This window comes from Microtus oregoni, unplaced genomic scaffold (genome assembly GCF_018167655.1).
Source record: "Microtus oregoni isolate MIOR12 unplaced genomic scaffold, Mior012 000202F_ref0000011, whole genome shotgun sequence".
NCBI classification, from domain to species: Eukaryota; Metazoa; Chordata; class Mammalia; order Rodentia; family Cricetidae; genus Microtus; species Microtus oregoni.
In genome coordinates this window covers 283,265-299,987 of record NW_024544861.1, presented here as the reverse complement: position 1 = coordinate 299,987, position 16,723 = coordinate 283,265, and the positions used below count along the sequence as shown (strand labels likewise).

Genomic DNA, 16,723 nt, shown 5'->3' with positions numbered 1-16,723 from the left:
AACAGTAGTGTTGGCCAGGTTGTACACCAGCAAGACAATGCTGAGGATGTAAGTTGATAAAAGCCCTTGGAAATGTTGGTAGACATTATCTGCTAACATTGATCATTCAGATAAGCTTTAAACCCAACAGAAAAGAATGCATGTTTATTCAGAAATACATGGGAGATTGTTTATAGGAGCATTGTTGCTAAAAGGCCCCCAAATGGGACGCTCAAACCTCAATAATCCATAGAATAGATAATTAATATGTGGCATATTCACATACTGTTCTGCACAATGCAAAGGAACAGACTGAGAGCCACCAACAGCAGTGTATAAATCACACGACAGTCAAAGAGGCCAGACACAAAAGTATATATACTTGGTAATTTGTGTTCAAGCAGAATTCATTGATCTATACATTTATGATTTTTGTCTGCTGTTCTTCCCTTTTGGTACGTAGTTATGCCTTTCAAAAAAAAAGGAAAGGAGAAATGTCTCTGTGGGTAAAGTACTTAGCATACAGACAAGCTGGACCTGACTCAACAGTCAGGCTTACAGCACACAGGCAACATGCATCACCCACAGTGCTTGGTGGTGGAGGCAGGCAGGTGGGTGGCCAACCAATGTAGCCAGATGGCACATTTTAGTTTCCGTGAGAGATTTGTCTTAACACATATAAGATTTAAAAGGAAATAAACATCTGGCTACTACATGGGCATGTGCACCAATACACACACACACACACACACACACACACACAATAAAGTTTGAAAAATTTAAACATGAAAATGAATTGAAGTAGTACTGTCTTATTCACGATACACTGGAGGTTCAGGATTTGGCCAGGAAACATCAATCCTTCTGCACTTCCCTCATGAGTTTCCAGCATTTTCTTTGTCTTAAGGCTTGAAGTGTTCTGATGCTCCAAGTGTGTTTTCAGAGTGAGTATCTGTTTGGGGGAAATAACTACGAGAAATAATTCGCCTGGTAATTTGGTTGCAAAAACAAAGCATTTCCTTTTAAACAAATAATTATTTCCTTTACCAGAAGTTCCGAGGTCAGAGAAATGATTGTTTTTATTCCCTTTGTCTCTACCCAGGAGGTTTTAGAAATTTGCACACTATTGTTTTGGGAGCTTGCAAGAATGCCCTGGAAGTAGACCTCGGTTACCTCATCATCACTGCTGCACGTAGGTATGTTTTGTCTTCACCTTACGGTTTTTGTTCGAGAATTAGAAGTTTTAGAAAACTTTGGGGTTAATGTAAATAAATATTTGTGTATAATGACCATGTCTCATTTGGATTTAAAATCTAAATTAAGTAGCAGGTGACTCGTCTTCTTCATGTTTTGTTTAAATGAAGAACTGGAGCCATTTGAGCTGCATTCTGTGTAGGTCAGCCCTAGAAGGGTGTATGATATCACTGCACAGGAAATCAGTCCGTGAGTGTAGCATGAATAGAAGTTGGTGGCCCTCTCTGGAAGTATTTTCCATCTGTACTTCGTTTCCTGAATTGTTTTAGCTGATAAACTTTAGAAACATGTCTTAAATTGGTTTTTGCAGTGTTGGACCTCCATATCTTTTAATGTGTCTTCATATCACTTTATACTTCATTTGCTGTTTTCCACCTCTCAGAGGTCTGCCTCTACTTACTTTTTTTTCCTTATGTTGAATTTTTCTATCAGCTTATTAAAAGATTTTACCAGTAGAATGTTAATTATGAGTAAAACAAAGGTGTTTAACTAAGTATTTTTACATACCACAGAAGTATATCTTTATTAAAATGAAGCATTAATGCTAACATAAGAAAAATGTCAGATATTCTTCTCTGATACCAGATATCACACTTTTGTTTTTATTACTCCACGTGTGTGTATGCATGTGCACACCACAACATGCATATGAAAGTCAGAGGACAAAACGTTGAGTGGGCAATTCCCACCTTCCATTGTGGGTTCTTCAAATTGAACTCAGGTAACCGAGGTTGTCATTGTCAGGCCTGCATAGCAAGTGCTCTTCCATCCACCAGCTCTACACTCTCGCCCTGATCATGCTTAATGTAGTTCTTAGGGAAGAAAGAAAAGGTCCTCCAGCAGGCTGTATGATTCTTGCTCTCTGGGTCATTGTTGCTGTAGGGCACTGCTAATGTAAGGCTGCACTTGAGCAACCTGGGGGGGAGGGAGGTTGTTTGCTTGATTTCTTGGTTTTGTTATTGCTGTTTAGTCTTTAATGGAAAGGGGAAAGTTGTTGATACCTGTGATAACTTTAGTAAGAGTATAAACGATTATTGAGCTCTGTTATCAGGAAGAATCCAATTCAGTGTTTTAATAAATTTTTCTGTTTGTAGATTACATGAAGTTCGCATCCAGCCTTCTTTAACCAAAGATGGTGTCTTTTCTGCCCTAAAGATGGCAGAATTGGAGTTTCCACAGTTTGAAACACTGCACCTGGGATACGTAGATGAGTTCTTGTTGCAGAGTAAGACATGATGTTTCATTCCATGGATTTGCTGAGGGAAACATGCTTGATAGACTGAAATCTGGATATTATGTGCCTTTATTTTCCTGAGCGTAAGCTGACCTAATGTCTTAAGTGCTTGCATGTCTTGGAGAAGAATTGTTGTATTTAGACTCAGACGTATGGACTTCCTCTGGGTCTGTTAACATGCTGTTAGGAGTGTAGTGATGAACACCATGCCAACAAGATCAGTATCTAGGTTTGCAGTTGTTTCCTCTTCACTGTCCACGTTTCTTTCCGATTCTGCTTCATTTTTCCACAGAATGTCACTCATAGTTGCATTTGTTGAATTTGATCTGTCACATTTCTTGAAGTTTTTGATGGTCTCCTCAGATGAGGCCCCATTCTTTGCTCAGATTTTCCTTTTCCATAATAAGCCTGCTGGGATTCTGAACTTTGCAGATACTGTAGCACACAGTGGTTAGTATTCATTTTATGGTAATTGCTGCTGGCTTGATAACATTTGGGGTATGCATTTACAATTAGGAACTCGTGCCTTGGGGTTGAATTTAAGCCAGTCAAATTCATTATTCAAACTGTTTTTCCAGGAGGCATTTGTAAGATAGGGAAGAAAATTTTCACCAATGTGTTTTCATTCTATCAAGAATTAATTTGTTTCTCAGATAATTTATAAAAGTTTTTGAACATCCAATGTCATACTAGATAGTTTTTGTGTTTCCTTTGGCTCTAATTTGCATTACAGAACATGAAAGTTATAAATAGAAAGTTATAAATACTATTGACTGAGACAAGCATAGGACAATCCTGTGCAAAAAAAAAAAAAAAAAAAAGATTACCTTCCTTGTTCATTTCAGGATATGTCATAGCATGTGCTTTTATTTCTTTTCTTCATCGTTGAGGTTCTCATTTGTATAAGTGCAGGATTCTTTAAAAGAATAATAAATCAAAACACCCATTTTTAGACAATACTGGAATAATCTTTGTAGCTTGGAAACTCTCAGGTTTTATCAGCATAGCATTAGGAGGCTGAGATGGTTTCATAGAAAATTAACTCTTCCCTTGTCTTGGTCTTCTGGTTATGAAAGAGATTCTGTTATTCTCTTTTTTTGTAGCATCTGTGTTCAGAAGTTCTCTTGTCAGAATCTGGTCTTTCTAAAAGCCCATAATGTAGCAACTTCCCTACCTGGTCTACAAGAGCTAGTTCCAGGATAGGAACCAAAAGCTACGGAGAAACCCTGTCCTCTAGGACTTAATAAGATTGTCAGGGCCAGATTGGGTTATGAATGTTCTGAAAAGCGGATGCTGTATATTAGGAATAAAGGTTGCTGGGATTCAGTGACCTAAGGATATTTGGAGAAGGATTTTTCATCTCAGAGCTTTATGTGAAGGTGATCATGATGTAAAACTCAGCAATATCAACTTTAAGTTTTAGAACTCTGGAGAGAGATGGAATTGAGAGTTGCCTATTGTTAGTCATGAGTTTGTATGCGATACTTAAGTACTTCCCTACTTTTCTCTTGATTGGCTCTGAGGAGATATTGGAAAAATGATAAATTTTTCTCTAGCCAAGTTTGGGCTAGAGGAAGGAGAATCAGAAGGTCAAGGTCATCCTTTGCTACGTAACAAAATGGACACCATCCTAGGCAATGTGAGACTATCTCAAAAAAAAAAAAGGATAAATTCATTTATAGCAATTTCTAACACTTGAGGTATTTATTTAGTAAATAGTAGTAGTTTTTACCATTAGCTGCCCTGTAAGCTTAAAACAAAGAAAAGGAATGGAAATGAATTTTTGATGACATCATTGGGATTTTAAAATTTTTAGCCAGTAGAAAAACTTAGGAGCAGTAATGGGTTGCCCTAACGGCTGGTCGTAGGACATGCATTTGTCATTTTACAGTGGAGCGTTTATGTGGACAGCACCTAATAAATAGGGTCAGTTCAAGATTTTGCTCATTGTAGGAGAATAAGTAATCTTAAAGTCCAAAGAGCATCAAAGAGGTTTAAGTTTAGGATGGCAAGATGACTTCTGCAAGAAATGCCTGCAGTTACCAATACTGGACAGTAATAGAAAGCACTAACTATATGGAGAATAAAATGGGCAGAACTTGGGGTAGATTGATTGGTTAACGAATATTCCAAGCAAAAAGTGTACATTGCTCTGTTGTTCAAAAACAGTTCCACCAAGAGCATTTGAGTTTTTGTTTGTAGGGTTGTTGCATTAATTTAAAGGACTATAAGGTTTATGTATATCTGTGTATATTTCTCTTAGATTGCTAGTACTATCTAACACACAGAGGATGATACAACTTAACTAACATCCTTCAGAGAGCTCTTATGTTTAAGTTAACTGTCCTGAAGTGTGAGGACCCGCCATTCGGAGGAGAGAATGATGATATGTAAGAGTTGAAGTATGGTTGCCAGTGGCATGATTTAGGATAACTTAACACCCTCAACCTCCCCTCCACATTGTGACCTGGCCAGTGACATGTGTCTGAATTAGAATCAATTCAGGGTAGACACCTATTCACCTGTATTATGGGTTCTAATCCTAGTTTTCCGTGGCCACACTATACTTTAAAAACTCACTCCTTATACCATGAGAGACTTCCATTTTATGGTTTCATTTTCCTTTTTAAAAGATAAATTAAAGCATTATAGTTGTACAAACCAGTACATCTCTGAGTTAGTCTTTTTCTTCTTTCTAAACAGTTTAATATTATTTGTTTCCTATTATTTATCCTTTGACTTTTAACATAAATTCTGTGGGTATGAGAATGGTACCATATATTCAGAACAGACTTTAAACCTGAGGTCAGCCTGATGATGGCTGAAACAGAACAGGTTAATCACATGGAATGATAAGATACAGAATTGGCAACACTCCATGGCACTGAGACTTTAAAATTGATTTCTTTCTAGGCAGAATGGCTAATGCAGATTTGGTGAAGTATGGTTTGGCAGATGTGGTAGAAAATCCTGGTATCATCACTGATATAGGAATGAAGGCAGTCAATGAAGTTTTTTCCTGTATCAAATATCTGGCAATTTATAACTGTCCTCATCTACACAACCCATACAATTGGATCTCAGGTACAGTAAACTTGACAATAACACTGTGTTTTCTGGTAGTGAAATATGTCTTTTTATGTGATATGATTGTATTCCTAATGTAGATTTTATATACATATACTTGATGTGGATTATTTATACAAGTTTTGAGGACCATTATTCAGTGAGTTAGAAATACGATCAGTATCTTTCTCAGTTTTTAAAGCTCTTAGCTTACAAGTTCGCAGTGCCCCCGTTACAGAGTTAAGTGCCCTGACCTTTGCCTGCACTTTGCACCTGTGATTAAAACTAAGAGTCTCTGCCCAGAACCTAGGGTATTGTTGTTGATTCCTTTGAATTACCTTCAAAGTGGCACATTATCTGAAAGGAAAAAGTAGGGGCATATTTCTAAAAACCTTACTTACATGACTTATTAAACACTAACCTGAAATTAAAGCTTTGATTGACCAGAAGTCCTATTCCTTTTAACCTGTCTTGCCTATCCCATCTCAAATATAGAAGTGACTTTTGTGCTTGATATTTTTCCTTATGGCACAAGCTCATTTTCTCCTATGAAAAAAATTTAATGCTGTTTATTTTAAAGGCCTTCAACTGTCTATATTCACAAAACCTAAGTAGATTACCGGCTAGAGGATAAGGTTTTTGTGATACCTACTTTAACCAAATACCCTCGCAAATACATACTGAACCCTGACCTCTTGCCAAGGATCTGCACCTCCTTGCAGAGCTGCCCTCAGGACTGTTCAGAGCCCTCGAGCCTCTTCTGAGATTGCTTGCCAGAATGTCCATACCTTACCTATCTGTGGCCCAGATGAATCAACATGTTACTGGAATTTAGGAATTTTAGGATATAACAGGTATAGATCACTTTTAAAAAATAACATTTATTGGGTTTTTGGTTTGTTTTTCTTAAATACAGAAGATTTTAAAGAAGAAAACAAAAAATGGCTTATAATCCCATCACTCAGAACTCCTGTTAACACTTAAATTAAAGTAATACATGCACTTGATAAATTTCAGACAGTACAGAAAGGTACAAAATGAAAAGTCTCCTCTTCTCAAGGTAACCATCATCAACAGTTTCTTATATATTCTTCTGGACAAATTATTTTGTGCATATTACATCCTATACCTATATAGCATTTAAAGTGATTTTTATTCGAAGGCTCTTCCTGTGTTTACACTGTCCTGTGCCTTAGTTTGCATACTAAGTATGTTCAGGAGAGCGGTCCATCTCAGCAAGCCTGTAGCTCTCCTCATTCTGTCAAAGTAGGTGCATCTGTTCGGCTAAGTGAATGTGCCATGCTTGCTTTCCCCAGTGTCCTGTTGCTGAAAGGATATAGGCTGATAGAGAGTGACATTTCAATCAGGGCCACCTTAGCTTCATGTCAGTGTTTCCTGGGCCATGTATTTCTCACAGTGAAATTAGCTCTGGAGCTTCGTAATAGGTAGTCATCAAGTCTTAAAGACTATGAAATAAGGGAAAAATTACTCAAAAGGAGAGGATTGGAAAGACTTTTGTGATCTGTAGCAAAAATTCATGAGTTGCCTGGGGACAGTGCCGAGTAAACACTTGTCGTATTGTTTTCAACAGATCACTCTAGATGGACACGGCTGGTTGATATCAACCTTGTGCGGTGCCATGCTTTGAAGCTGGATTCTTTCGGTCAGTTTATTGAATTATTGCCCAGCCTGGAGTTTATTTCCCTGGATCAGATGTTTCGTGAGCCACCCAAGGTGAATCTCAGTTGAGAGAAGTTTTTGGGTTTTTTTTTGTTTGTTTTGTTGTGTTTCAGTATGGATACAGGGAAGAAAGCAAAACAACCTGTCATATATGCCTTTCTGCTGTTATAGTTGTATTTTTAAATTCTATCTTCAGTGAAGGTGTGGCATTTATAGCATTGGATGGCTTCTTATTTTTCAGTGTGTGTTAAGGGGTCTTCAGGGAAGGGAGAGTAAAAGTTAGGCTGCTGCCTGTTTTGTAAATTTGTAAAGACGTTAGGACACAGTGCTTTCCCAGAGCACTTAGAAATTAGTCCGCAGAAGCTCAAGTCTGAGGCTAGGAATTCATTTTGGAAATGTTTTACTTTGCTGTCATCTCCTAATAAGTTATATCTTGAACAATCCAATGTTGTCCCATTGTACAAAACGTTATTTTTAAACAGCCTCGCCAGTAGAACAGTATTCATGGTAATCTGTGCTGCTGTGGTTTTTCCTCACTGCTGAAACAGTTCATTATAGTGGGGAAAACATAGGATCTGCTTTTGGTTCCCAGCTAAGCCACTTATCAGTCATGTGATGGCACACATCTTTTTTCCCAGTGTGCACTGATAATTGCAAATCAGGCTAGTGATGCTTTGTCTTGCTTGAAGTGTGGTAGCTTTGAATGAGATCTTTTCTACATATATGAAAGCATTTCTTAAGTTGTACTTTTAAATACTCGTCCTTATGTGAGGATGAAATGAAGAGTTATTAATAAAGTATTCCAACCCAAATTAATAAGCACATGGTTTGTTTTTGCCTAGGGCTGTGCTCGAGTTGGTCTGAGTGCAGGCACTGGAATTGGGGTTTCCTCAGCACTTGTTAGCAACCAGAATTCCAACAATGACAATGATAATAATGCTCAGAATAATAATGCCAACATCCATGACAACAATCACCATCACCCAGATGATTCGGATGAGGAGAATGACTTTCGTCAAGAGCTACAGCCGGGAGAGCAGCAGTTTGCAGCTGATGGTAACTCAGATCTTTCATGAGCTCCAGATGCAAATGAGCTTTGCTTTAGTTTCTGATTCTATCCTGTTGGGTTTTTTCTTACTTGAGCTTGTCACTCGTGGCCCACACACAGAGAATTCAGAGTGGAAGGACTGGTAATACTAGGACTCAGAGTACGTTGACAGCATTAGAGACTTGATTTAACTGAGCTTTAACTCTGAGGATTATAGCAAAGTAGCCTTTAAACTACTTAGGTTAAAAAGGAAATGAGTACCCACTACATGCATGGGCAAGCTACACATGCTCTCAGTCTGCAGATCTTTACAGCTGCCCTGCAGACAAAGTGCATGATCTAATTCCAGCCTATGAAATGTCAGCTCTGTAATTGCCTAGTTCTTTCCTAGCTACTAAACAGCTGCTGTCTGTTAGCCTGTGTACTAATAGGCTTCATCTCCATGCCCTCTGCCAGTGAGTACGAATGAGCCAAGGTAGTTTTCTGGTTTCTCAGTTGATCCCTCAAAGCTAGGAAAATAATTCCTCTAGCCATCTTCCTGTCATTCTTTTGTCTACCGCATTGACGTTGTAACTGATAAGAAATGGGTGTCCTGATCCTGTGGAATGACTTGTAACTAAAGGCGTGCTGTGAACATAGATGTCCTGAACAGAGTTACCTATAAACTTTTATTGTTTTTTGGTCTCAGCAAAATCACCAAAGACTCTCGATCCTGGTGGTTATCTTACTGGACAGATCAACTGTATTTGAGAGTTCTGTCTACTTCTACCTTCTTGAAATACTTTCTTCTCTTGGTGACTCCGTAGTCATTTTCCTGGTTTTACCCTGACCTCATTTGGCATTCCTCCTCAGTTTCTTCCTCTCTCCTGTCCTCCCCTCCCCCCCTCTCCATATTCATTGTCACTTAGAGTAATAGCATTAGTGTTTTTTGCCTTTTGTTGCAAAATCTCATTAGAATACATTCAATACTGGTCTTGTTCTGACTCAAACTAAGATCAGTTAACGAGTTTGGGAAATAGGATATTATAGAAATCTTGAATATTGCTTTGAGGAATTTTTTATTTATTTATTTATTTTTATTGAGAAAAGGAGAAAAAAAAACAAAAAAAAACAAAAACAAGTTTCCACCTCCTCCCAGCCTCCCATTTCCCTCCCCCTCCTCCCACCCTTCTCCCCCTCCTCCCACTCCTCTCCCCCTCCCTCTCCAGTCCAAAGAGCAGTCCGGGTTCCCTGTCCTGTGGTAAGTCCTAGGTCCTCCCCCCTCCGTCCATATCTAGGAAGGTGAACATCCAAACTGGCTAGGCTCCCACAAAGCCAGCACATTAAGTAGGATCAAAACCCCGTGCCATTGTCCTTGGCGTCTCATCAGCCCTCATTGTTCGCCATGTTCAGAGAGTCCGGTTTTATCCCATGCTTTTTCGGTCACAGTCCAGCTGGCCTTGGTGAGCTCCCAGTAGATCAGCTCCACTGTCTCAGTGGGTGGGTGCACCCCTTGTGGTCCCGACTTCTTTGCTCATGTTCTCCCTCCTTCTGCTCCTCATTGGGACCTTGTGAGCTCAGTCCAGTGCTCCAGTGTGGGTCTCTGTCTCTATCTCCATCCATCACCAGATGAAGGTTCTATGATGATATGCAAGAATTTTAACATCTGATAAAGTTAGCTATTAGTAGTAGTAAGTTGAAGCTTTTTGGTCTTAAGGCTTTCGTGGACCTTATCCTTTGGAATAATGTGAGATTAAAACCACATGTTCTCATTCATTGATAGGCACTTGATAGAGTAAACACTGAAAAAATCAGGCATTTAAATGCCATTAAAGAGTTATAAACTGTATGTAGTTTTCATTCATTGATAGGCACTTGATAGAGTAAACACTGAAAAAATCAGGCATTTAAATGCCATTAAAGAGTTATAAACTGTATGTAGTTTATTAATGGTCCTTGCCATATATCAGCCAAAGGTAGAATTTGAGTTTGTGTGCTCAATATAGCCTGGTTAAGACAGCAGGTGCCACAAGGATCATTGTTCATAAGATGATCATCATCTTCAATTGTGACCTTTCTCCTGCCTTTGTCTTACATTGATTTATGAAATAATTCTTTCCCATCTGTGGTTTCCTTCTCTTGGATTAGCTGGGCCCTTCTTTGTCTCTATTGAAACAGTTACAGGCTACTCTTTTAAGAGTAGGTCTCATAATGACGGTGTGTGCTGTCCTGGCCAGAACTGCCAGTTTTACATGCATTGTGGATATTTGCATTTCTTTAGTTTTCACTTTATTTTTATTTAAGCATTAAATGATATGGAAGACATGGTGCAGGAGGATGGAGAGGTGGGAGCTGAGAGTGGAAGTGACGTGCCAGCTCCCAATCAGGGACTCCTTCCTATGGATGCTGATGAGGAACAAGCAGGTAATCATGACACTCTTCCCACATTCATCATCCAGGAAATTAGAATCGGAGTATAATGGCGAATAGGAAGTACTGAGAACAAGCACTGATGTGTTATCTGCTATTCCCTACTGAGCCTTGTTATAAATCATTGATATTCTCCTTGCCGCATACATCTGTATCTTAAGAGTTGTTTATTTGTTTGTTTTGTTTGTAGCTTCAGCCAACAACTGCTTTTTCATTTCACTGTGTGTCTCATGTGTAGATGTAGAAAAAGAAAGCACTCAGACTTTGATGGAAAGTAACTTGATTACATACTCTTGTGTTTGTATGAGCTATGTTCAATGGACACAGCAAGCTGTGTGTGTGTGTGTGTGTGTGTGTGTGTGTGTGTAACAATCATTAAGAGGTTATCCGTGTGAGAGGTCAGGAGAGAGGAGTGTAAATGATGCAAATTCAGTGTTTACTTATGTGAGTCTCAAAGCTAATATTTTATTTAAATTTAAAAAATATGTTTGTACTCTGACCTCACTTTGGAGGGGAGGAGGAACAAGGCAGAGGCTGTTCTGGATTAGTGAGTAGACTAAAAAATCCCAGTCTCTGACCCTAGTGGCAGGCTAGTGTCACAAGTCTTTTAAATGGTCTTGATTGGCTCTTTGCTTTCTATGGGAAACAGATTTTCAGAGGTGAGTGGTGTGCTCAGCACAGCGACAGGGAGCAGCCTGAGATTAGAACCCAGCACTGTCCTTCCTGGCTCACCTTGTTCCAAGTGTCTGACGAATGCAGTCACTTACCCCGCAGACTTACTGCCAGCTTTGCCAGTCAGTGTGACAGGCAAGGGCAGACAAGGTTCCTTGCAGCTTGTGTTCTGTCAGGATCATCCGGATTGGAAGAGCTGGAGGTCTGAAGCTGTGCTTTACTTAAGTGCCCATTCTCTACCAAAGTATAGCGAGTGGTCCTCCAGAGAGACTGTACTCACCACTCCATACATTCTGAGGGTTATCTTCTTTGTGTTCTTATACTTTTGGGAAATTGTGTAGCTTAGTTTTTAAAATATTGCAACTGTTACTTGGATTATTTTAGGATGGATTCTTGTGCTTTGTGAAATATTGAAATTGGGACAGATGTTTTAACTTGCCTCTAGAAATGTATGATACCAGTTGTCATTCTAGTCAGCTTCATGTTGTCATAATGGCTGTAGCTTGCTGAAATGCTTTCACAGAATCTCACACAGGGACTTGTTTCACCAAAGTAAGTGATAGAAGGCTGCTTGCCAAAGCATCTTTCTGACCCTAGGTCTCAGAAATAGTACTTTCTGTGAGAGTTTTTCTTGAACAAGTATTCTTAGTCATTGTTTTTGTTTTTTGCTTTAGGACCTAGTGGTCTACAACGCGTAGTAAAACCACCCCCAATTACAGTTCATGATTCAGAGAGTGATGACGAAGAAGACAGTCTAGAACTCCAAGAAGTCTGGATTCCTAAGAATGGCGCCCGGCGTTATTCAGAACGGGAAGAGAAAAACGGAGATTCGGTCCAGTCTAGGGAGCCGGCAGGTGAGCAGCGCCCAGCTCTGGCTTGGCAGTGGGAGGTGTCTGAGCTGCTTCACTCCATCTTCGTATGTGTCTTTACTGCAGCCCACGGTGCAGCTTGCATGTTAGGGTGTGTGCTAGAAAGCAAGGAGGGCAAAAGTCTGAGCAGGAGAGGGCACCACTGTGTGGGTGAGTAGCACAGCAGAGACGGCCGTGAGGAATCCTTCAGTGCGGCTTTAGGTTGCTGTGCATCAGGTTGTCAGTGGTCAGCAGAAGGCCTTGGTTTCTGGAAGGATGGGTGGAGAGCTAATGAGGGAGGCACTAGAGGTGGGTGCTGAGTTTTGTAGTAGTGAGGTACACAACTAGGAAAGGTGCTGCACTTTGGCTCCTGGTCCAGATTTACTCTTGCCTTTTGTCCAGAGTGTGCACTGAAGTCTTTTCTTTCCCTCGGGCCGTTCTTCTTTTTCTGTAAGCAGTAAGTGGAAAAGGCAAGACTCCACTTCGGAAGAGACACAACTCCCATCAGACGGGCCCGTCGAAGCAGTTTCCCCTGGAGGAGGGCAGCTGTGAGAAAGGCTGTCAGGTCACCAGTGAGCAGATCAAAGCTGACATGAAAGCAGCGAGGGATATTCCTGAAAAGAAAAAAAGCAAGGATGTTCATCCCAGCTCCAGCAGCACCAGCGCCAGTGCAGTGGGAAACTCCAGCTCATCCAGTACTGCTTCTCAGAGCCCCGACTTTGTAAGGACGGTGACCAGCGGGGGCTCTTCTGAGCCTAGCCCTGCAGAAGTGGATGTGTCCAGGCAGTGTGTCTGCTCCCCTGCTGGGTCAGAGGACTCTGAGGCCATGGAGGAGGGAGACGCAGAGAGTTCTGTCTGCCCCAGATGCTGCTGTCACAGGCCCCAGGAGTCCCAAAGGAGAACTAGCAGGTGTTCTGATGAGGAACGTCCTTCAACCAGCCGAGCCTGTGTTGTGAATGGCCCGGATGGTACGAGATCCGCCTTTTCCTTTAGGACTCTGCCACAAGGGGGGTCTTCAGGCCCAGCAGATGATGAGAGGACTAATGGGAGTGGCTGTGGGGCTACAGGTGAGGACAGGAGGGGGAGCTCCCCGCCTGAGAGTTGTGACGTGCAGTCTAATGAAGACTACCCTCGGAGGCCCCTTACCAGGGCCAGGAGCAGACTGTCCCATGTACCGCTGATATCTGAGTCAGGTATGACAATGCTCCCAGGGTTAGCAACTGTAGGGCAGGGCTGGACAATGGCCCGAGCTTGTGTCATGAGTCTTCGTATAAAAAGTTAATTTATGGTAAATAGTACTCTATTTGGGAGTTCTGTGGATCATAGAAACTTTTAAATAATTTTTAAGAATGTTTTGGTGGAAGGGGGTATAAAACAGGTTTGATCCAGAAAACCCAGAGTCATTTCACCTTTAAGAAAAGAGAAACCATGTGTGTTTGCCCAGAATGCAGTCCCGATTCTGATGCGTCAGCCCCCATAGATGAACAGTGCTTCCACCCCACACTCAGGGTACCTTGGAAAGTGGTCAGGGGATGGCAGGAGCATGAGGTGGCTGGGCTGGTACAGTTCCTTGTCCGTTCCTTGTTCTACTTTTATGGGATTTAGTGATTGCTTTTTGTTTTGTGTGTGTGTTACTGTTTTGTTTTTCCTGAAATTTATTTTGCTCCCAACTAGGTTTGGCAAGAAATAAGCAGGTAAGTAATTAGTTTTCCTCGGATTCTTTGGGTGAAAGTACACACACACATACACACACACACACACACACACACTTAATTTCATTGCTATTTGTAGTGTATCTGGTTGGCATTGAGTTGAACTGAACATGTTTTTAATCTTAATTCTATTTCTGTTTTAAGGTGATCCCTCTTGCCTTTATTAAATTACTAGTATTTATCAGTAGATAGTAATGGATTTTAATTTTCTCTAAGCATCTCAGCCTTAAAATAAGTCCCACAACAGAGGCAGGGTCCTCTTTTTCATCTACTACAAAAGTGAATTCATGAGGCACTGAGCTCACAAAAGTGAGCTGCTTTTTATTTTTATTTATTTATTTATTTATTTTTGGTTTTTTGAGACAGGGTTTCTCTAGCTTTGGAGCCTGTGCTGGAACTAGCTCTTATAGACCAGGTTGGCCTCGAACTCACAGAGATCTGCCTGCCTCTGCCTCCCGGGTGCTGGGATTAAAAGCAATGTTGAAAGCCAGGTTTTTTTTAGCCAGTATTCATTTTAATTCATAATGGCTAATACGGAAGAAAAGTTGTTGCCTTTAAGGAACTTTAGTTTAAATATGGAAACAGGTATACAGGGAATTTTGTAGAACAATAAATATTTGGAGGTCCAAATAAATTTGTTAGAAGCAAATGATGATTGAATAGGACTGAGATAGGTCATCTTTACCCTGAATACACAAAGATGTTCTGAGCAGAAAGAATGATGGCTTCACATCAAGTATTGGGAGATAGAGAGGAGAATACTGTTGAGAACAGTAAAGTGGGGGCCTTTGCCTCACATTTACCCCCAGTGTCAGAAATTGAAGCATACACACTAAGCAGCAGTCATTGAAAGGATTTGGTAGGAAAGTCTTGAGTTAATCCTCCAAGAGTATCTCTAATGAGTTTTACACTGGGAATATGGATGAGATTTGGGGGTTGCGTGCAGGATGAGCTGGTTCAGGTAGGAGGGGTGATCATGACTTGGAGCTCTCTTGGAAACGCACCTAACAGTTTCAACAACCAAGTGAATTTTGGAGTTATGATGGAGTTTTCGTATGTAACTGAACTTGCTCTGGGAGGAAATAAAGAAGGATAAAATTTGAGGGTTTGATTTTCTTTTTATAGAAGTTGCCAAAACAAAGCCATGTCATGCCGTGAAACGGAAGCGAACTGCAGATAAGTCTACCAGTACCAGTGACCCTGTGATTGAGGATGACCATGTACAGGTAAAAAAGAACTAACTGCCCAGCCCAGTTTTCATGCAACGATTCTGAAGTTTCTATCTTTATCTACTTTCTATATTCTAAAGAGAAAATTTTGTTAGCAGCTTCTAGGTTCTAATGTTGAAAAATTTACCCTTTAAGAAAACAAAGCCCAGGGGAAGATATACTCACTTGTAAATTTTAAACATTTATCATTGTAGGTTCTTGTATTAAAATCTAAAAATCTTGTTGGAGTCACAATGACCAATTGTGGAATCACAGATCTTGTGTTGAAAGACTGCCCCAAGATGATGTTCATCCATGGTATGTATTTGGGGTTATATTGTATAAGAGCATCATGCATCCTAAAGCCAGACCAGTTGGTGCAGGCTGTAACCCCAGCTACACAGACTGAGGCTGGAGGATTCTCCAGTCCCACTGCACATGCTTTCTCTTTCTCATTTATTTTATATACTCCTATATATCTTTCATGACCTTCCTCACATGACTGCCTCAAATCTAGGCTGGTCTCTGTAAGGTTTTAAAGTTTTAAATGTATATTATACCCATTTATAGTGGTTTTGTTTCCTATTTATATTTTTTTCCTTTTAAATAGAAATATAAAAGGAAAAAAATAATCTAGGCTGGGTGTGGTGGCATACACCTTCAATCCAAAACACTTAGGAGGAAAAGGTAGGCAGTACTTAGAGTTTGAGGCTAGCCTAGTCTTCATAGCAAGTTCCAGGCTAGCCAAGGCTACACAGTGAGACCTTGTATAAAAAAAAAAAAAAAAAAGTTAATATCTGCCTTGTTCCTGCCTTGAGTGATTTACATGTTGTATGTTCATTTTCTTCTGTGTGTAAAGTGTATATAATTTTGCTTAAGTCACATGGCCTTTGGCCTTTGTTGTAGTTAAATGCAGTGGGGTGTGTTGTGTGTGTACATTCATATATACATACATGTAGGTACACAGAACAGAGTATGACTGCTACAAGATACCTTATACAACTGGGCATGACTCACACTTGTAGTCTCAGTACTTAAGAGGCTGAAACAGGATTGCCGGGAACCCAGTGCCAGCTTGGGCCACAGAGCAAGAATCTGTCTTGAAGGAAACATCTAGCAGATGTTATATTAGTATTTCAGAAAAATTGTTAAAACAGTTTAGTTATATTTTCTGTTTCCTGTGGTACTGGTGATTATAGTGATATTTTATTATGTTTTAATAAATAAAGCTTGCCTAAAGAGCAGAAGGACCAAGCTAAGCCACTAGAGGTCAGGCAGTAGTGGCACACACCTTCAATCCCAGGATTTGGGAGACAGAGACAGATGGATCTCTGTGAATTCAAGGCCACCCTGGGCTACACAAGATCAATGCAAAATCAAATCCAGGTGGTGGTGGTGCAAACCTTTAATCTCAGCACTAGAGGGAGTATAAAATGGGAGGAGAGAGGCTCTGTCTGCTTAGTCTACAGGCACCCAGCCTTAGTAGAGCTAAGACTTCTAGTGGCTTGGCTGCTTGCTTTTCTGAGTTTTAGGTTTAGTCAATATCTGACTCTGAGTTTTTATTATTTGTGCTACATATGATAAAGAAATCCCATTAATTCCATTAAAAGACA

General features: G+C 40.2%; 1 protein-coding gene across 3 annotated transcripts in view; it reads left to right on the top strand.

The window, feature by feature from the left end:
- LOC121445540 (F-box only protein 38-like) overlaps positions 1–16,723 on the top strand; it is a 42,280-nt gene that overhangs the window by 20,058 nt on the left and 5,499 nt on the right. For all 3 annotated transcript variants that reach the window (XM_041647660.1, XM_041647659.1, XM_041647658.1), the window contains 10 exons: positions 1,082–1,175; positions 2,328–2,458; positions 5,381–5,551; positions 7,125–7,267; positions 8,056–8,269; positions 10,545–10,664; positions 12,017–12,196; positions 12,649–13,383; positions 15,028–15,128; positions 15,326–15,428. In XM_041647660.1, the coding sequence (XP_041503594.1) occupies positions 1,082–1,175; positions 2,328–2,458; positions 5,381–5,551; positions 7,125–7,267; positions 8,056–8,269; positions 10,545–10,664; positions 12,017–12,196; positions 12,649–13,383; positions 15,028–15,128; positions 15,326–15,428 (1,992 nt within the window). The remainder of the gene's footprint in view (positions 1–1,081; positions 1,176–2,327; positions 2,459–5,380; positions 5,552–7,124; positions 7,268–8,055; positions 8,270–10,544; positions 10,665–12,016; positions 12,197–12,648; positions 13,384–15,027; positions 15,129–15,325; positions 15,429–16,723) is intronic.